This window comes from Saccoglossus kowalevskii, chromosome 1, assembly GCF_978046115.1.
Source record: "Saccoglossus kowalevskii chromosome 1, keSacKowa6.1, whole genome shotgun sequence".
In the NCBI taxonomy this organism is placed as follows: domain Eukaryota; kingdom Metazoa; phylum Hemichordata; class Enteropneusta; family Harrimaniidae; genus Saccoglossus; species Saccoglossus kowalevskii.
The window spans coordinates 43325726-43349002 of record NC_140641.1 but is presented as its reverse complement, the minus strand read 5'-3'; the positions used below and the strand labels follow the sequence as shown (position 1 = coordinate 43349002).

The 23277-nt window shown below is 39.8% G+C and overlaps 1 protein-coding gene across 2 annotated transcripts in view; it reads right to left on the bottom strand.

Annotated features, from left to right (window-relative positions):
• Positions 1-1390: 1390 nt before the first annotated feature.
• LOC102803092 (WD repeat-containing protein 44-like) overlaps positions 1391-23277 on the bottom strand; it is a 47556-nt gene continuing 25669 nt past the window's right edge. The window contains exons 13-18 of one of the 2 annotated variants that reach the window (XM_085502301.1): positions 21869-21991; positions 18660-18851; positions 17225-17326; positions 16782-16897; positions 4831-4958; positions 1391-3738 (exon numbers count right to left, since the gene is read on the bottom strand). In XM_085502301.1, the coding sequence (XP_085358427.1) occupies positions 3533-3738; positions 4831-4958; positions 16782-16897; positions 17225-17326; positions 18660-18851; positions 21869-21991 (867 nt within the window). In that variant the 3' untranslated portion in view covers positions 1391-3532. The remainder of the gene's footprint in view (positions 3739-4830; positions 4959-16781; positions 16898-17224; positions 17327-18659; positions 18852-21868; positions 21992-23277) is intronic. The other variant, XM_085502309.1, reaches the window with a different exon arrangement.

Genomic DNA, 23277 nt, shown 5'->3' with positions numbered 1-23277 from the left:
GGCCATATTACTACTACACGGAATATGTGTTTTGATGTAATTAAACAATCTGTTGTATACGCCACTTGGAACTCAAGTTTCAATATAACGAGCACAAAGAGAACTTTCAAAAATTTAACGGCGACTGTGTCATTTTCAATGAAACATGCATGATGCACGTCATTTTGTTTTTCAGATGGGATCAAATTGTGTCATATTGGATTGACGATCATCAGTTTCTGGATCCATATCTCTGTTTATGTTTTAACTATAGTTAATACAAACTATGTATCTTAAATTGATAACGGGGACTGTGCCATTCATGGCTTGGCTTGTTTACTTTGCACTTGTGTCACACAAAACTGTATTGGACATTTTAAATGCAATCACACAAAAAAGTGTTATTCATACTGAGAAATGGTTAAAGATGGGAGAAAATTAAACCAACTTGGCCACCAGTTTGAATCAAATCCGTATGCATCAATAGCCCGGAGAAACCGTTGGTGTGTTTTGGGGGATAAAATTAGTTGTCAAAGACCATTAAAACAAATCTGTGCATACATGTAGCATTATATTGTCTTTGTACCTATCAGAGAAATGATTTAAGGAAATAAAAATAACACCAATGTAGTCTGCCATTTTAAACAAATTTTGAAACACGTGACATGCGTCAGTAAGAGTTGTGTCAATGCCGAGTTTTGATGAAATTGGCCCAGGCATGCCCGAAAAACTGTTGAGACAAAAATGGCCACCTATCAGTCAAGAAAATCGATTTGCACATTTATCCCATCATGGCTTGTCTTTGTACCAATTTGGTTGGGAAATGACAGAACAAAAGTCCCATTTCAGACTCCATCTAACGGGTACAATAAGAATGATAGTTGTTGGATATGCCATACTCTATGCAAAAAAGTGTCCCAGTATAATTTTAAAGGTCAATCAAATGAACATGTTCTCATCAGGTAAGCGTGTGTTCAAACAATGAGGCAGAGGGGAGTGAAAATTTCATATTGACACTTTCTCTCGCCTTTTTTTTTGAGAAACCTCAGTCCCTAATACCTCGTAAGGAAGTCTTTGAATCGAGAAAACTGGAAATTTCATATAATGGTATTAAAGACAGCTTATTTATTGGGCTTGTATGTAAACTGCGATTGGGAAGTTTAATTTGAATGGCCCATGAATATAAATTTTACATGCATCATTGTCAACTGTTTTAGTCCACTTAAATCTTTACAAACTAGAAAACTACCGTCAATGTCAATCATATTTTACAAATATTCATGAAATCTGGTCGTCATCTTTCATTTATACTCCCAGAGACAGTTCAAAGACATGTAATTACTACCATTTATGATTTGTCAAAATACACAGAGCAAGGCTTGCAGTGAAATGGTTGGAAGTAAACCACAAGTTTTTGTTATTATATTTTATTTGACTTTGATTTATAATACAGAATTAAAAGTTGGTAAAGACATTTTTTAAGTGCAAGAGATTACACACACCTGTTTGTCAGCTTATTGCAATAACATAGCAACCTGATACTGGTTTTGACATTGTTTACGTGGAAATATTTTTCAATAACAATTATGACTTGTATACATAATATACTGCCACCACTCAAACGACAACATAGCACTGACCCCCCCCCCCCCCACCAATAACTACACACAATATATATATATGCACATAATAGATGTCTATACACAAAAGGGACTACCCTCCTAAACCCTCTCTACATAATATAGTTACTACCAACCCCAAATTCTACATAAAATAGTTGCTATCAGCCCAATGTCTACACACGTCTGTTGGCTGCTGTTCACATACAATAGGCAAGAGTGATACTATATTTTCTGGGTTTGGTAGAATAAGTGAGATATTTTACCTGTTTATACATTTAGGTATTCACAATATTTCTTGCAATTCAAACGTATGCCACATAAACAGATGAACATAGAGCAATTACAAGCTAATGTAAAATCCCACACTGTGCCACTCAAAATGAAACAGTTGTTGTAAATGCCACAGTTGTTGTCAGCATCTTATAAATACATAATTATGCTATTAACTACACACAAAGAAAATCAATAAATAACAAGAAATCATCTCTGCATTAACATTTATTTGTAGAGCTGTTCACAGTAATGTGTTTAAGTAGTTATATATATATGGTACAACCAATATATACTGCATATCTGGTAAATAGATGGTTCTTGTGCTATGAATCAAAATTACAATGTTCATATGTTATTTTCTGGCAGGACATGCTGAAAAGAAAAACCACATTAACTACAACCAAGTACCAATTTTTACATAGTATGACAGAAGCTACTGACCACATAAGATTGAATAAAGTGAAGTCAGTCTCAACTTCTTTCTAGTACTTGGTAATTCAAAGAGTAAAACTATGTTATTCATGTTAACATATGTATACGTGTATAACTAGCAGGACCAAATATAGCAATATGCAAAAACATTGACCATATATGGCATCATGTGTACATAAAAATATACCCAAATATGGATGTCAAACAAGCCAATATAAGATACACTATTATATATGACAGGATGTTTTATGTGAGTTTACAATCCAAATATGGATGTAAAACAAGGCAATATAAGATACACTATTATATATAACAGGATGTTGTATGTGAGTTTACAATCCAAATATGGATGTCAAACAAGCCAATATAAGATTCACTATTATATATGACAGGATGTTTTATGTGAGTTTACAATCCAAATATGGATGTCAAACAAGCCAATATAAGATACACTATTATATATGACAGGATGTTGTATGTGAGTTTACAATCCAAATATGGATGTCAAACAAGCCAATATAAGATACACTATTATATATGACAGGATGTTTTATGTGAGTTTACAATCCAAATATGGATGTAAAACAAGGCAATATAAGATACACTATTATATATAACAGGATGTTGTATGTGAGTTTACAATCCAAATATGGATGTCAAACAAGCCAATATAAGATACACTATTATATATGACAGGATGTTGTATGTGAGTTTACAATCCAAATATGGATGTCAAACAAGCCAATATAAGATACACTATTATATATGACAGGATGTTTTATGTGAGTTTACAATCCAAATATGGATGTAAAACAAGGCAATATAAGATACACTATTATATATAACAGGATGTTGTATGTGAGTTTACAATCCAAATATGGATGTCAAACAAGCCAATATAAGATACACTATTATATATGACAGGATGTTGTATGTGAGTTTACAATCCAAATATGGATGTCAAACAAGCCAATATAAGATACACTATTATATATGACAGGATGTTTTATGTGAGTTTACAATCCAAATATGGATGTCAAACAAGCCAATATAAGATACACTATTATATATGACAGGATGTTGTATGTGAGTTTACATCCAAATATGGATGTCAAACAAGCCAATATAAGATACACTATTATATATAACTATTATGTAAATGTAATTTTGCTTATCAAACCAAATTCTACAAGCAGTCAATAGCTGGTGTTAGTACACATAACCTTTTATTTACGTTTGATATGTTTTGCTACATTAGTAAAGACCTTGATGACACCATTAAAGTCGGCAGATACAAATACTTCTCTTTCAAGTCTATCTCCTTTCTTGGATGATGCACCTTGACATTCTTCAGCCTCATCATTATCAGTTAACTGTAGAATAAGTGACGGGTTTGTTGAAAAGATTGCTGCCGTCACAACAGCATTGTGGGCTGTGGATAGTTAAACAGAATATGTAAATGCAACAATAATAACAAAACTATCAAACTCTTGGGTAGGGTAACAACAATGGGTAAGATGGGTTGGGTAACAACAATGGGTAAGATGGGTTGGGTAACAATACCGGGTAAGATAGGTTTGGTAAAAACACCGGGTAAGATGGATTGGGTAACAACACTAGGCAAGATGGTTTGGGTAACAACACCAGGTAAGATGGGTTGGGTAACAACAATTGGTAAGATGGATTGGATAACAATACCGGGTAAGATGGGTTGGGTAACATCACCGGGTAAGATGAAATGGGTAACAACACCGGGTTAGATGGGTTGTGTAACAACAATGGGTAAAATGGGGTGGGTAACAACAATGGGTAAGATGGGTTGGGTAACAACACTGAGTAAGATGGGTTGGGTAACATCACCGGGTAAGATGGGTTGGGTAACATCACCGGGTAAGATGGGTTGGGTAGCATCACCGGGTAAGATGGGTTGGGTAACATCACCGGGTAAGATGGGTTGGGTAACAACAATGGGTAAGATGGGTTGGGTAACAACACCGGGTAAGATGGGTTGGGTAACAACACCAGGTAAGATGGGTTGGTTAACAACACCTGGTAAGATGAGTTGGGTAACAATACTGGGCAAGATGGGTTGGGTAACAATACCGGGCAAGATGGGTTGGGTAACAACACCTGGTAAGATGGGTTGGGTAACAACACCAGGTGAGATGGGTTGGGTAACATCAGCAGGTAAGATGGGTTGGGTAACAATACCGGGTAAGATGGGTTGGGTGACAACACCGGGTAAGATGAGTTGGGTAACAATACCGGGTAAGATGGGTTTGGTAACAATACTGGGTAAGATGGGCAGGTAACAACACCTGGTAAGATGGGCAGGTACCAACACTTGGTAAGATGGGCAGGTACCAACACTTGGTAAAATGGGCTGTGTAACAAAACTGGGTAAGATGGGTAGGGTAACAATACTTGGTAAGATGGTTTGAGTAACAACACAGGGTAAAATGGGTTGGCATGCTCACTTCATGAGATGGGTGGGTTTGGCATGCATAATACCTTTATTACCTACCTTTAATGCTTTCCCAGAAATCATTGCGATCTCTTCTAACAGAACTAAACTTAGTGAAATCATACTGTGTCTTCCATATATAGATATTTCTATCTTCTGATCCACAGATGATATATTTACTATTGTGACTGTTCATAGCAAAACAAAGACAAGTTGTATTTTAGTGACAACTACATATGCACACAGGTTATACCACCAGCTTATGAATGCCAACCATACCCCTATGTATGTGTTTCACAACAGAGGCTATGAATGTCAACCATACCCCTATGTATGCTTCACAACAGAGACTATGAATGCTAACTATACCCCTATGTATGCTTCACAACAGAGGCTATGAATGCCAACTATACCCCTATGTATGCTTCACAACAGAGGCTATGAATGCCAACCATACCCCTATGTATGCTTCACAACAGAGGCTATGAATGCCAACCATTCCCCTATGTATGCTTCACAACAGAGGCTATGAATGCCAACCATACCACTATGTATGCTTCACAACAGAGACTGTGAATGCCAACCATACCCCTATGTATGCTTCACGACAGAGGCTATGAATGCCAACCATACCCCTATGTATGCTTCACAACAGAGGCTATGAATGCCAACCATACCCCTATGTATGCTTCACAACAGAGGCTATGAATGCCAACCATACACCTATGTATGCTTCACAACAGAGGCCAAGGATGGCAACCATACCCCTATGTATGCTTCACAACAGAGGCTATGAATGCCAACCATACCCCTATGTATGCTTCACAACAGAAGCTATGAATGCCAACCATACCCCTATGTATGCTTCACAACAGAGGCTATGAATGCTAAACATACCCCTATGTATGCTTCACAACAAAGGCTTTGTATGCTTCACAACAGAGGCTATGAATGCCAACCATACCACTATGTATGCTTCACAACAGAGACTGTGAATGCCAACCATACCCCTATGTATGCTTCACAACAGAGACTGTGAATGCCAACCATACCCCTATGTATGCTTCACAACAGAGGCTATGAATGCCAACCATACCCATATGTATGCTTCATAACAGAGGCTATGAATGCCAACCATACCCTTATGTAAGCTTCACAACAGAGGCTATGAATACCAGCCATACCCCTATGTATGCTTCACAAGAGGCCAAGAATGCCAACCATACCCCTATGTATGCTTCACAACAGAGGCCAAGGATGGCAACCATACCCCTACGTATGCTTCACAAGAGAGGCTATGAATGGCAATCATACCCCTATGTATGCTTCACAACAGAGGCCAAGGATGGCAACCATACCTCTGTGTATGCTTCACAACAGAGGCTATGAATGCCAACCATACCCCTATGTATGCTTCACAACAGAGGCTATGAATGCCAACCATACCCCTATGTATGCTTCACAACAGAGGCCAAGGATGGCAACCATACCCCTATGTATGCTTCACAACAGAGGCTATGAATGCCAACCATACCCATATGTATGCTTCACAACAGAGGCTATGAATGCCAACCATACCCCTATGTATGCTTCACAACAGAGGCTATGAATGCCAACCATACCCCTATGTATGCTTCACGACAGAGGCTATGAATGCCAACCATACCCCTATGTATGCTTCACAACAGAGACCAAGAATGCCAATCATACCCCTATGTATGCTTCACAACAGAGGCCAAGGATGGCAACCATACCCCTATGTATGCTTCACAACAGAGGCCAAGAATGCCAACCATACCCCTATGTATGCTTCACAACAGAGGCTATGAATGCCAACCATACCCCTGTGTATGCTTCACAACAGAGGCTATGAATGCCAACCATACCCCTATGTATGCTTCACAACAGAGGCTATGAATGCCAACCATACCCCTATGTATGCTTCACAACAGAGGCTATGAATGCCAACCATACCCCTATGTATGCTTCACAACAAAGGCTATGTATGCTTCACAACAGAGGCTATGAATGCCAACCATACCCATATGTATGCTTCATAACAGAGGCTATGAATGCCAACCATACCCCTATGTAAGCTTCACAACAGAGGCTATGAATGCCAACCATACCCCTATGTATGCTTCACAACAGAGGCTATGAATGCCAACCATACCCCTATGTATGCTTCACAACAGAGGCTATGAATGCCAACCATACCCCTATGTATGCTTCACAACAGAGGCTATGAATGCCAACCATACCCCTATGTATGCTTCACGACAGAGGCTATGAATGCCAACCATACCCCTATGTATGCTTCACAACAGAGACTGTGAATGCCAACCATACCCCTATGTATGCTTCACAACAGAGGCTATGAATGCCAACCATACCCCTATGTATGCTTCACAACAGAGGCTATGAATGTCAACCATAACCCTATGTATGCTTCACAACAGAGGCTATGAATGCCAACCATACCCCTATGTATGCTTCACAACAGAGGCTATGAATGCCAACCATACCCCTATGTATGCTTCACAACAGAGGCTATGAATGCCAACCATACCCATATGTATGCTTCACAACAGAGACTGTGAATGCCAACCACACCCCTATGTATGCTTCACAACAGAGGCTATGAATGCCAACCATACCCCTATGTAAGCTTCACAACAGAGGCTATGAATGCCAACCATACCCCTATGTATGCTTCACAACAGAGGCTATGAATGCCAACCATACCCCTATGTATGCTTCACAACAGAGGCTATGAATGCCAACCATACCCCTATGTATGCTTCACAACAGAGGCTATGAATGCCAACCATACCCCTATGTATGCTTCACGACAGAGGCTATGAATGCCAACCATACCCCTATGTATGCTTCACAACAGAGACTGTGAATGCCAACCATACCCCTATGTATGCTTCACAACAGAGGCTATGAATGCCAACCATACCCCTATGTATGCTTCACAACAGAGGCTATGAATGTCAACCATAACCCTATGTATGCTTCACAACAGAGGCTATGAATGCCAACCATACCCCTATGTATGCTTCACAACAGAGGCTATGAATGCCAACCATACCCCTATGTATGCTTCACAACAGAGGCTATGAATGCCAACCATACCCATATGTATGCTTCACAACAGAGACTGTGAATGCCAACCACACCCCTATGTATGCTTCACAACAGAGGCTATGAATGCCAACCATACCCCTATGTATGCTTCACAACAGAGGCTATGAATGTCAACCATACCCCTATGTATGCTTCACAACAGAGGCTATGAATGCCAACCATACCCCTATGTATGCTTCACAACAGAGGCTATGAATGCCAACCATACCCCTATGTATGCTTCACAACAGAGGCTATGAATGCCAACCATACCCATATGTATGCTTCACAACAGAGACTGTGAATGCCAACCATACCCCTATGTATGCTTCACAACAGAGGCTATGAATGTCAACCATACTCCTATGTATGCTTCACAACAGAGACTGTGAATGCCAACCATACCCCTATGTATGCTTCACAACAGAGACTGTGAATGCCAAGCATACCACTATGTATGCTTCACAACAGAGACTGTGAATGCCAACCATACCCCTATGTATGCTTCACAACAGACTGTGAATGCCAATCATACCCCTATGTATGCTTCACAACAGAGGCTATGAATGCCAACCATTCCCCTATGTATGCTTCACAACAGAGGCTATGAATGCCAACCATACCCCTATGTATGCTTCATAACAGAGGCTATGAATGCCAACCATACCCCTATGTATGCTTCACAACAGAGGCTATGAATGTCAACCATTCCCCTATGTATGCTTCACAACAGAGGCTATGAATGCCAACCATACCCCTATGTATGCTTCACAACAGAGGCCAAGAATGCCAACCATACCCATATGTATGCTTCACAACAGAGGCTATGAATGCCAACCATTCCCCTATGTATGCTTCACAACAGAGGCTATGAATGCCAACCATACCCCTATGTATGCTTCATAACAGAGGCTATGAATGCCAACCATACCCCTATGTATGCTTCACAACAGAGGCTATGAATGTCAACCATACCCCTATGTATGCTTCACAACAGAGGCTATGAATGTCAACCATACCCCTATGTATGCTTCACAACAGAGGCTATGAATGTCAACCATACCCCTATGTATGCTTCACAACAGAGGCTATGAATGTCAACCATACCCCTATGTATGCTTCACAACAGAGGCTATGAATGCCAACCATTCCCCTATGTATGCTTCACAACAGAGGCTATGAATGCCAACCATACCCCTATGTATGCTTCACAACAGAGGCCAAGAATGCCAACCATACCCATATGTATGCTTCAGAACAGAGGCTATGAATGCCAACCATACCCCTATGTATGCTTCACAACAAAGGCTATGAATGCCAACCATACCCCTATGTATGCTTCACAACAGAGGCTATGAATGCCAACCATACCCCTATGTATGCTTCACAACAGAGGCTATGAATGCTAAACATACCCCTATGTATGCTTCACAACAAAGGCTATGTATGCTTCACAACAGAGGCTATGAATGCCAACCATACCACTATGTATGCTTCACAACAGAGACTGTGAATGCCAACCATACCACTATGTATGCTTCACAACAGAGGCTATGTATGCCAACCATACCCCTATGTATGCTTCACAACAGAGACTGTGAATGCCAACCATACCCCTATGTATGCTTCACAACAGAGGCTATGAATGCCAACCATACCCATATGTATGCTTCATAACAGAGGCTATGAATGCCAACCATACCCAAATGTATGCTTCATAACAGAGGCTATGAATGCCAACCATACCCCTATGTATGCTTCACAACAGAGGCCAAGAATGCCAACCATACCCATATGTATGCTTCACAACAGAGGCTATGAATGCCAACCATACCCCTACGTATGCTTCACAACAGAGGCTATGAAAGTCAACCATACCCCTATGTATGCTTCACAACAGAGGCTATGAATGCCAACCATTCCCCTATGTATGCTTCACAACAGAGGCTATGAATGCCAACCATACCCCTATGTATGCTTCACAACAGAGGCCAAGAATGCCAACCATACCCTTATGTATGCTTCACAACAGAGGCTATGAATGCCAACCATACCCCTATGTATGCTTCACAACAGAGGCTATGAATGCCAACCATACCCCTATGTATGCTTCACAACAGAGGCCAAGAAGAGGTATGTAAATCTGTCGAAATGGACATAGTGCGAGTGGTTAGTGCTAGTAGCACTAATCCGAAAAACTACTAGATCTAGTGCTAAAATGGCACTAGATCTAGTGCTAAAATGGCACTAGATCTAGTGCAAAAACGGCACTAGATCTAGTGCTAAAATGTACATAGTGCGAGTGGCATTGATATTGCGTTGTCAACGACGTCAAGACATCCCGTGATTCTCTGAAAATAAATTAATATTTACGTAAAATTGTTGTATCTTTCATTCATTGGAAATGTGCTACAGTGGGAAAATTGAGAATGTCATTGTCCACGTTTGTCGTAATACTAATAGACCTTTGGAACAACGCGATCGGCCGGGAAACTAGCTGAAACAGTGAAACTGCAGGTCGAACTGCGCAATTTTTACAAATTGTGAATAGATATACTGTATGAAATGGTATTGTGGGGAAGTCCCGGGTCCCAGTAAAGCTTGGTGGGTTGTGCGTGTACTGCGATTTTCACGCAATCCTGTTGTTACATTGTATCATGGAGGAACTAACGGAATATGATGTAACCTCGCCGATTTTTTAATTTTTTAACGTGATCATATTATGTATGTCTAGACACTTTCTCTGCAATAATATTTTTTAGAAGCCCTTAGGATTTTTTGTTGTAGACTCTCGAAATCTTGTTCTTGTTACAGTTGCTAATAATTAAAACATGTGAAGTAACAAGTTCATCTGTTGAATTTCCGGTTGTGAAATACGTATTTTAACCCTCACAGCTAAACAAACCCAGTGTATGGTCGCGTTAAAAAAAAATGGGACCAAGAAATCGTCCAGGGCGATTTTTCTGCAGTTTTTAAATTTATTTTTTAAAATATTTTGTCGTAATTTATCGGACATTTCAATCGTTCCTGACGCCTAAATCAGTCTATTTAAGTTTTTATTCAAGAGCGTGTTTATTTTGACTAGCGTAAGCTCCGTTTGGACAAAGAGCTGTTATCACTGTAAACAATGTGAAATTATTCTTCTTATGCTAAGTTCATCTTTGAAAACAACTATTTTTTTATTTTAAAAAAAATCATGCCATTTTCCCATCAAAATCCAAGCCAAAAGAGCGTACTACAACATCGTCAAATCTCTTCTGCGTTGCGTTCAATAACATTAACATATTTAAATGAGCTATGGTGATTTGAACGCGTTGGCATCGTCCAGCATTTTGATTGGTTAATTTGCGATTTGACCTATTAGCTCAACTCATGCAAGAGAAGCGCATGGCGGATACCCTGCCGCATCGACCGTTTATATCATTTGCTTACGATGAAACTAAGTTGAATTTTATTTGAATTTCATAAAAATTATCGATTTTTTTTTTGCGTTATTATAATCACTACTGACTAATAATCAACGTTTGTGAAACGTAGCATGTCCGGATTGAGCATCTGTGATCGCTTGCCGGGATTGTTAATGCAGTTGTGTTCGTTTTTATTAGAAACGTCGTTTAAAATATACTTTTGTTACCAATAAAATAAAAACAAATGTATTTGAAAAATGACACTGGGCGACACTTTAATGACATTTCAGGTGGTCTACTTTTTAATTCAGCAATAATTATTAATTATTGTTAATTCTGCAATAGTTTCTTTCGTCTTGGGTGGCCCAACTCACGGCGTAGAAAGTCTGTGTAGTTGGATACAATGAAAATGTCCCCCCAAAATATTTGATTATTTTTTTTTTTATATTTTGAACCCCAAATAAGCGCACATCAGCCGTGAAATCCCCAGGGCGATTTTTCGGATGGGCGAATTTACGGCAGAATCCGGTATTATATAAAGAAAGTATTATTATGGACATCTCACGCATATTGCCAATGTTTTATACTGTTTGCAGTTTGCATATGAAAGTGGTTGTTGATAACCCTCCTATTATTCGACGTCGTTGACAATGCGATAACAATGCCACTCGCACTGTGCACATTTTAGCACTAGATCTAGTGCCATTTTAGCGCTAGATCTAGTGCCATTTTAGCACTAGATCTAGTACTTTTTCGGATTAGTGCTACTAGCACTAACCACTCGCACTACGCCCATTTCGACACATTTACATACATGCCAAGAATGCCAACCATACCCATATGTATGCTTCACAACAGAGGCTATGAATGCCAACCATACCCCTATGTATGCTTCACAACAGAGGCTATGAATGCCAACCATACCCCTATGTATGCTTCACAACAGAGACTGTGAATGCCAACCATACCCCTATGTATGCTTCACAACAGAGGCTATGAATGCCAACCATACCCCTATGTATGCTTCACAACAGAGACTGTGAATGCCAACCATACCCCTATGTATGCTTCACAACAGAGGCTATGAATGCCAACCATACCCATATGTATGCTTCATAACAGAGGCTATGAATGCCAACCATACCCCTATGTAAGCTTCACAACAGAGGCTATGAATACCAACCATACCCCTATGTATGCTTCACAAGAGGCCAAGGATGGCAACCATACCCCTATGTATGCTTCACAACAGAGGCTATGAATACCAACCATACCCATATGTATGCTTCACAACAGAGGCCAAGGATGGCAACCATACCCCTACGTATGCTTCACAACAGAGGCTATGAATGCCAACCATACCCCTATGTATGCTTCACAACAGAGGCCAAGGATGGCAACCATACCTCTGTGTATGCTTCACAACAGAGGCTATGAATGCCAACCATACCCCTATGTATGCTTCACAACAGAGGCTATGAATGCCAACCATACCCCTATGTATGCTTCACAACAGAGGCCAAGGATGGCAACCATACCCCTATGTATGCTTCACAACAGAGGCTATGAATGCCAACCATACCCCTATGTATGCTTCACAACAGAGGCTATGAATGCCAACCATACCCCTATGTATGCTTCACAACAGAGGCCAAGAATGCCAACCATACCCCTATGTATGCTTCACAACAGAGGCCAAGAATGCCAACCACACCCCTATGTATGTTTCACAACAGAGGCCAAGGATGGAAGCCATACCCCTATGTATGCTTCACAACAGAGGCTATAAATGCCAACCATACCCCTATGTATGCTTCACAACAGAGACTGTGAATGCCAACCATACCCCTGTGTATGCTTCACAACAGAGACCAAGAATGCCAACCATACCCCTATGTATGCTTCACAACAGAGGCCAAGGATGGCAACCATACCCCTATGTATGCTTCACAACAGAGGCCAAGAATGCCAACCATACCCCTATGTATGCTTCACAACAGATGCTATGAATGCCAACCATATCCTTATGTATGCTTCACAACAGATGCTATGAATGCTAACCATACCCCTATGTATGCTTCACAACAAAGGCTATGTATGCTTCACAACAGAGGCTATGAATGCCAACCATACCCATATGTATGCTTCATAACAGAGGCTATGAATGCCAACCATACCCCTATGTAAGCTTCACAACAGAGGCTATGAATGCCAACCATACCCCTATGTATGCTTCACAACAGAGGCTATGAATGCCAACCATACCCCTATGTATGCTTCACAACAGAGGCTATGAATGCCAACCATACCCCTATGTATGCTTCACAACAGAGGCTATGAATGCCAACCATACCCCTATGTATGCTTCACGACAGAGGCTATGAATGCCAACCATACCCCTATGTATGCTTCACAACAGAGGCTATGAATGCCAACCATACCCCTATGTATGCTTCACAACAGAGGCTATGAATGCCAACCATACCCCTATGTATGCTTCACAACAGAGGCTATGAATGCCAACCATACCCCTATGTATGCTTCACAACAGAGGCTATGAATGTCAACCATACCCCTATGTATGCTTCACAACAGAGACTGTGAATGCCAACCATACCCCTATGTATGCTTCACAACAGAGACTGTGAATGCCAACCATACCCCTATGTATGCTTCACAACAGAGGCTATGAATGTCAACCATACTCCTATGTATGCTTCACAACAGAGACTGTGAATGCCAACCATACCCCTATGTATGCTTCACAACAGAGACTATGAATGCCAACCATACCCCTATGTATGCTTCACAACAGACTGTGAATGCCAACGATACCCCTATGTATGCTTCACAACAGAGGCTATGAATGCCAACCATTCCCCTATGTATGCTTCACAACAGAGGCTATGAATGCCAACCATACCCCTATGTATGCTTCATAACAGAGGCTATGAATGCCAACCATACCCATATGTATGCTTCACAACAGAGGCTATGAATGTCAACCATACCCCTATGTATGCTTCACAACAGAGGCTATGAATGCCAACCATACCCCTATGTATGCTTCACAACAGAGGCTATGAATGCCAACCATACCCCTATGTATGCTTCACAACAGAGGCTATGAATGTCAACCATTCCCCTATGTATGCTTCACAACAGAGGCTATGAATGCCAACCATACCCCTATGTATGCTTCACAACAGAGGCCAAGAATGCCAACCATACCCATATGTATGCTTCACAACAGAGGCTATGAATGCCAACCATCCCCCTATGTATGCTTCACAACAGAGGCTATGAATGCCAACCATACCCCTATGTATGCTTCACAACAGAGGCTATGAATGTCAACCATACCCCTATGTATGCTTCACAACAGAGGCTATGAATGCCAACCATTACCCTATGTATGCTTCACAACAGAGGCTATGAATGCCAACCATACACCTGTGTATGCTTCACAACAGAGGCCAAGAATGCCAACCATACCCATATGTATGCTTCACAACAGAGGCTATGAATGCCAACCATACCCCTATGTATGCTTCACAACAGAGGCTATGAATGCCAACCATACCCCTATGTATGCTTCACAACAGAGACTGTGAATGCCAACCATACCCCTATGTATGCTTCACAACAGAGGCTATGTATGCTTCACAACAGAGGCTATGTATGCTTCACAACAGAGGCTATGAATGCCAACCATACCCCTATGTATGCTTCACAACAGAGGCTATGAATGCCAACCATACCCATATGTATGCTTCACAACAGAGGCTATGAATGCCAACCATACCCATATGTATGCTTCACAACAGAGGCTATGAATGCTAAACATACCCCTATGTATGCTTCACAACAGAGGCTATGAATGCCAACCATACCCCTATGTATGCTTCACAACAGAGGCTATGAATGCCAACCATACCCATATGTATGCTTCACAACAGAGGCTATGAATGCCAACCATACCCCTATGTATGCTTCACAACAGAGGCTATGAATGCCAACCATACCCATATGTATGCTTCACAACAGAGGCTATGAATGCCAACCATACCCCTATGTATGCTTCACAACAGAGGCTATGAATGCCAACCATACCCATATGTATGCTTCACAACAGAGGCTATGAATGCCAACCATACCCATATGTATGCTTCACAACAGAGGCTATGAATGTCAACCATTCCCCTATGTATGCTTCACAACAGAGGCTATGAATGCCAACCATACCCCTATGTATGCTTCACAACAGAGGCTATGAATGCCAACCATACCCCTATGTATGCTTCACAACAGAGGCTATGAATGCCAACCATACCCCTATGTATGCTTCACAACAGAGGCCAAGAATGCCAACCATACCCCTATGTATGCTTCACAACTGAGGCTATGAATGCCAACCATACCCCTATGTATGCTTCACAACAGAGGCTATGAATGCTAAACATACCCCTATGTATGCTTCACAACAAAGGCTATGTATGCTTCACAACAGAGGCTATGAATGCCAACCATACCCCTATGTATGCTTCACAACAGAGGCTATGAATGCCAACCATACCCATATGTATGCTTCATAACAGAGGCTATGAATGCCAACCATACCCCTATGTATGTTTCACAACAGAGGCCAAGAATGCCAACCATACCCATATGTATGCTTCACAACAGAGGCTATGAATGCCAACCATACCCCTATGTATGCTTCACAACAGAGGCTATGAATGTCAACCATACCCCTATGTATGCTTCACAACAGAGGCTATGAATGTCAACCATACCCCTATGTATGCTTCACAACAGAGGCTATGAATGTCAACCATACCCCTATGTATGCTTCACAACAGAGGCTATGAATGCCAACCATACCCCTATGTATGCTTCACAACAGAGGCCAAGAATGCCAACCATACCCATATGTATGCTTCACAACAGAGGCTATGAATGCCAACCATACCCCTATGTATGCTTCACAACAGAGGCTATGAATGCCAACCATACCCCTATGTATGCTTCACAACAGAGGCTATGAATGCCAACCATACCCCTATGTATGCTTCACAACAGAGGCCAAGAATGCCAACCATACCCATATGTATGCTTCACAACAGAGGCTATGAATGCCAACCACACCCCTATGTATGCTTCACAACAGAGGCTATGAATGCCAACCATACCCCGATGTATGCTTCACAACAGAGGCTATGAATGCCAACCATACCCCGATGTATGCTTCACAACAGAGGCTATGAATGCCAACCATACCCCTTTGTATGCTTCACAACAGAGGCCAAGAATGCCAACCATACCTCTATGTATGCTTCACAACAGAGGCTATGAATGCCAACCATACCCCTATGTATGCTTCACAACAGAGGCTATGAATGCCAACCATACCCCTATGTATGCTTCACAACAGAGGCTATGAATGCCAACCATACCCCTATGTATGCTTACCTTAAACTAGCCTTGATTTGACTGCTGTTATTCACACAACCTTTATACTTGCATGCTAGTGATAAGTCTCTTAGATCATAGAGTCTCATACGGGAATCGTTTGATGTAACCAAAATCTGGAAATACAGAACATTGTTAAGACATCACCTTACAATTCCAACATCTAAATACTGCACATTATACCAGTACAATGATTATTGCAATAGGCCAACAAATAAAATTGCTTCTAATGAATGTTTAATCTCTATCTAAATTGATTTGGATCTACAGAATTCTATCATATCTGTTAGACTTCAATGGGATGGCAAATGGAAATAGCCAAGTGTGAAGAGCAGGTTTTCAACTGACATGTGACACCTGAATCTAGAAAGTAACAATCATTTTCATAGACATACAAAAAGAATGTATTCACTTGATGCTAATATTTCAATTTGATCACTCACCTTGTCCTGACCTGGCAATGGGTCAATCCCAGTGATTTTCCTTCCTTTTGCATTCTTACCCCTTGTAGATCGGACATGAATCTGAGTAAAATACTTCAAATGCTACAAAATACATGACAACAGTTTAAATTATCTGGGCTATACACAGACACATGTTCAATACAGACACATGCTTAGTTCAACACAGACACATGTTAAGTTCAACACAGACACATGTTTAGTTTAACACACATATTTAATTCAATACAGATACATGTTTAGTTCAATACAGACAGATGTTCAGCTCAATACAGACGCATGTTCAGCTCAACACAGACTCGTTTAGCTCAACACAGACACACGTTTAGCTCAACACAGACACACGTTTAGCTCAACACAGACACATGTTTAGTTCAACACAGACACATGTTTGGTTTAACACACATGTTAATTCAATACAGATACATGTTTAGTTCAACACAGTTACATGTTTAGTTCACACGGTTACATGTTTAGTTCAACACAGTTACATGTTTAGTTCAACACACATGTTTAATTCAATACAGACACATGTTTAATTCAATACAGACACATGTTTAGTTCAACACACACACATGTTCAGTTCAATACAGACACATGTTCAATTCAATACAGACACATGTTTAGTTCAACACAGACACATGTTTAGTTCAATACAGACACATGTTTAGTTCAACACAGACACATGTTCAGTTCAATACAGACACATGTTTAGTTCAACACACACACATGTTCAGTTCAATACAGACACATGTTCAGTTCAATACAGACACATGTTTAGTTCAACACAGACACATGTTCAGTTCAATACAGACACATGTTTAGTTCAATACAGACACATGTTTAGTTCAATACAGACACATGTTCAATTCAATACAGACACATGTTCAGTTCAATACAGACACATGTTTAGTTCAATACAGACACATGTTCAATTCAATACAAACACATGTTTAGTTCAATACAGACATGTTTAGTTCAATACAGACACATGTTCAATTCAATACAGACACATGTTTAGTTCAATACAGACACATGTTTAGTTCAATACAGACACATGTTCAATTCAATACAGACACATGTTTAGTTCAATACAGACACATGTTTAGTTCAATACAGACACATGTTTAGTTCAATACAGACACATGTTTAGTTCAATACAGACACATGTTTAGTTCAATACAGACACATGTTCAATTCAATACAGACACATGTTTAGTTCAATACAGACACATGTTTAGTTCAATACAGACACATGTTTAGTTCAATACAGACACATGTTTAGTTCAATACAGACACATGTTCAATTCAATACAGACACATGTCTAGTTCAATACAGACACACTGAACCAATTATCATCTAAGTCTGTAAGAACATTTAACATAATATATAAACATATATTATATGGAAACTCACCTCTGTATCATAAAATATACACCGTCCATCATAAGTGCCAACAACAGCAAATTTACCATTCTGACAGAAGTTAGCAGCAGTGATCAGTTTGGTCTGTCCATCAACTTCATTCCATAATGCTACTTTTTTATCAGGTATATTCCATAGTCTCAATTTACCATCCAGTGAACCACTCAGGAAGTATCTATCATCCTAACAAGAAAATGGGTATTTGGAACAGTGGGTGCAATGAGAGAATGGAAAAACAACTTTTGTAGATCTCAGCAGACATTGAACAGTGGATGCAATGAGAGAATGGAAAAAAAACAAGTCTTGTAGATCTCAGCAGACATGGAACAGTGGGTGCAATGAGAGAATGGAAAAAAACAAGTCTTGTAGATCTCAGCAGACATTGAACAGTGGATGCAATGAGAGAATGGAAAAAAACAAGTCTTGTAGATCTCAGCAGACATGGAACAGTGGGTGCAATGAGAGAATGGAAAAAAACAAGTCTTGTAGATCTCAGCAGACAAGGAACAGTGGATGCAATGAGAGAATGGAAAAAAACAAGTCTTGTAGATCTCAGCAGACAAGGAACAGTGGGTGCAATGAGAGAATGGAAAAACAACTTTTGTAGATCTTAGCAGACATTGAACAGTGGGTGCAATGAGAGAATGGAAAAAAACAGGTCTTGTAGATCTCAGCAGACAAGGAACAATGGGTGCAATGAGAGAATGGAAAAAAACAAGTCTTGTAGATCTCAGCAGACATTGAACAGTGAATGCAATGAGAGAATGGAAAAAAAAAACTTTTGTAGATCTCACCAGACATTGAACAGTGGATGCAATGAGAGAATGGAAAAACAACTTTTGTAGATCTCAGCAGACATTGAACAGTGGGTGCAATGAGAGAATGGAAAAAAACAAGTCTTGTAGGTCTCAGCAGACATGGAACAGTGGATGCAATGAGAGAATGGAAAAAAACAAGTCTTGTAGATCTCAGCAGACATTGAACAGTGGATGCAATGAGAGAATGGAAAAAAAAAAACTTTTGTAGATCTCACCAGACATTGAACAGTGGATGCAATGAGAGAATGGAAAAACAACTTTTGTAGATCTCAGCAGACATGGAACAGTGGGTGCAATGAGAGAATGGAAAAAGACAAGTCTTGTAGATCTCAGCAGACATGGAACAGTGGGTGCAATGAGAGAATGGAAAAACAACTTTTGTAGATCTCAGCAGACATGGAACAGTGGGTGCAATGAGAGAATGGAAAAAAACAAGTCTTGTAGATCTCAGCAGACATTGAACAGTGGATGCAATGAGAGAATGGAAAAACAACTTTTGTAGATCTCAGCAGACATGGAACAGTGGGTGCAATGAGAGAATGGAAAAAAAACAAGTCTTGTAGATCTCAGCAGACATGGAACAGTGGGTGCAATGAGAGAATGGAAAAAAACAAGTCTTGTAGATCTCAGCAGACAAGGAACAGTGGATGCAATGAGAGAATGGGAAAAAACAAGTCTTGTAGATCTCAGCAGACAAGGAACAGTGGGTGCAATGAGAGAATGGAAAAACAACTTTTGTAGATCTTAGCAGACATTGAACAGTGGGCGCAATGAGAGAATGGAAAAACAACTTTTGTAGATCTCAGCAGACATGGAACAGTGGGTGCAATGAGAGAATGGAAAAAAACAAGTCTTGTAGATCTCAGCAGACATGGAACAGTGGGTGCAATGAGAGAATGGAAAAAAACAAGTGTTGTAGATCTTAGCAGACATGGAACAGTGGGTGCAATGAGAGAATGGAAAAAACAAGTCTTGTAGATCTCAGCAGACATGGAACAGTGGATACAATGAGAGAATGGAAAAAAACAAGTGTTGTAGATCTCAGCAGTCATGGAACAGTGGGTGCAATGAGAGAATGGAAAAAACAAGTCTTGTAGATTTCAGCAGACATGGAACAGTGGGTGCAATGAGAGAATGGAAAAAAACAAGTCTTGTGGATCTCAGCAGACATGAAACAGTGGATGCAATGAGAGAATGGAAAAAAACAAGTGTTGTAGATTTCAGCAGACATGGAACAGTGGGTGCAATGAGAGAATGGAAAAAAACAAGTCTTGTAGATCTCAGCAGACATGGAACAGTGGGTGCAATGAGAGAATGGAAAAAACAAGTCTTGTAGATCTCAGCAGACATTGAACAGTGGATGCAATGAGAGAATGGAAAAAACAAGTCTTGTAGATCTCAGCAGACATGGAACAATGGGGGCAATGAGAGAATGGAAAAAACAAGTCTTGTAGATCTCAGCAGACATGGAACAGTGGATGCAATGAGAGAATGGAAAAAAACAAGTCTTGTAGATCTCAGCAGACATGGAACAGTGGGTGCAATGAGAGAATGGAAAAAAACAAGTCTTGTAGATCTCAGCAGACATGGAACAGTGGGTGCAATGAGAGAATGGAAAAAAACAAGTCTTGTAGATCTCAGCAGACAAGGAACAGTGGATGCAATGAGAGAATGGAAAAAAACAAGTCTTGTAGATCTCAGCAGACATGGAACAGTGGGTGCAATGAGAGAATGGAAAAAAACAAGTCTTGTAGATCTCAGCAGACATGGAACAGTGGATGCAATGAGAGAATGGAAAAAACAAGTCTTGTAGACAGACATTTGTGTCTAATATTACACAATCATGGTATGGGTTGTCATCAAAAATGTGCATGTGTACATTCTGCTATATTGTTCCCATGTTGGTCTTAACCTCAAACTACTTATTATATGCAGTATAAAGCAATAAACATTATTTTTGATTCCTGTTTCATGTATACCTCTGTACATACATTTCAAGGTATTAAAACATAGGGCATTGTATTTCTCATTATGTATGACAACACAGCTCGTAGATGAAGACATTTACTTTTGCACATTCCCATTCTTCCCTCTTATTATCCAATAACTTCTATTCTCTATGTTTATTACATGTTTTCACTTTCAAGTATATACCATAGTATGGTTCAGAATAGGAACATCTGTGTATTTAGTGAGGAGTGTGTTGACTGTGGCCCATGTACACACTATAGCTCAGCAGAGAATGCTTGTTCAAGATGGCGCTTGGCTGGATTTAGTTACCCGGTGATGTTTTGTAGACTAAAATTATATCAGCATGTAATACATTTGTGTCTTCACGTAAAGAAAACATTGCAAATGATCTTGGTACTATACAATACTCACCCGTGGATGGAATGCTATAGCGGTGACAAAATCAATATGCTGGAAACAACAAAGACACTCCCTTCTTGAAATATGCCATAAACGCACAGTTTTATCCATGGAAGAAGACAAAATAAAATAATTCTACAAACAAAGAGAAGAATGAGATCTTATATTAAAAAGTAAGGCCAGACTTTTATTATCCCTTGTTTCACGAACCCGCCGAATGAACAGGAGCCGAAAATGAAATAAAAATAACATTTTATTTCAGCATAATTTCTCGCGCTCGTCGATTTGTGAGTGCAAACAATTGCTAAATAAATTATTTTTATCTTCATTTTTTTTCCCGTCCGCCGCCTAACAAATCCAAGTTGCATTTTTGTGGGAGTATCATGATCAAAGTACCAAAGTCTCGCGCAGATTTATACTTTATGCGTGTTGGTTGACAGTGAATCTCAGGTATTGACCTCTCTGTGTGCTGCTCAAGACTAGTAGGTGAACATGATGGCCGCAGCGTGGTTTGTGGTGACACGCCGTGAAACTCTGTTGTCAAAAACCGAGAAATCCCTCATTAATGGTGAAAATTTGGCTATAATTGGCGACATTGCCAACCAGGTTTTACATGGAATAAAAATGTATTTCATTTCTTTTCTCCGATCAATGATCTCACTGATAATTCTTTGAGATTCACACGAATGTAATGGAAAAAAAAATTATTTTATTTATTTTTCGCTCTCCTCAAAAAAATTGACTTAAAAACTCAAGAAACAAGGAATCAGACTGCGAACAGGGACTAAAAAAGTCTGGCCTAATAAAGCCAGACAGCTGTCTGGACAAATTTCTTATACACTGACATGTGCCATCAAACATAACAATTTGTTTTAAGATTTATTGTATAGTGCTTCTCAATTAATCAGAACAAATACAAAAAGACTTCATTCAGTGAACCCAAAATATACCAAATTACGCAAATTAAAGGCTTAACACATCCAACACTCAGATTGACATTTGTACTATAAAACTGACCACAAACACACATATTGACATTTGTATAATACAACTGACCACTAACACATAGATTGGCATTTGTACTATATAACTGACCACTAACACATAGATTGGCATTTGTACTATATAACTGACCACTAACACATAGATTGGCATTTGTACTATATAACTGACCACTAACACATAGACTGGTATTTGTACTATACAACTGACCACTAACACATAGATTGGCATTTGTACTATATAACTGACCACTAACACATAGATTGGCATTTGTACTATATAACTGACCACTAACACATAGATTGGCATTTGTACTATATAACTGACCACTAACACATAGATTGGCATTTGTACTATATAACTGACCACTAACACATAGATTGGCATTTGTACTATATAACTGACCACTAACACATAGA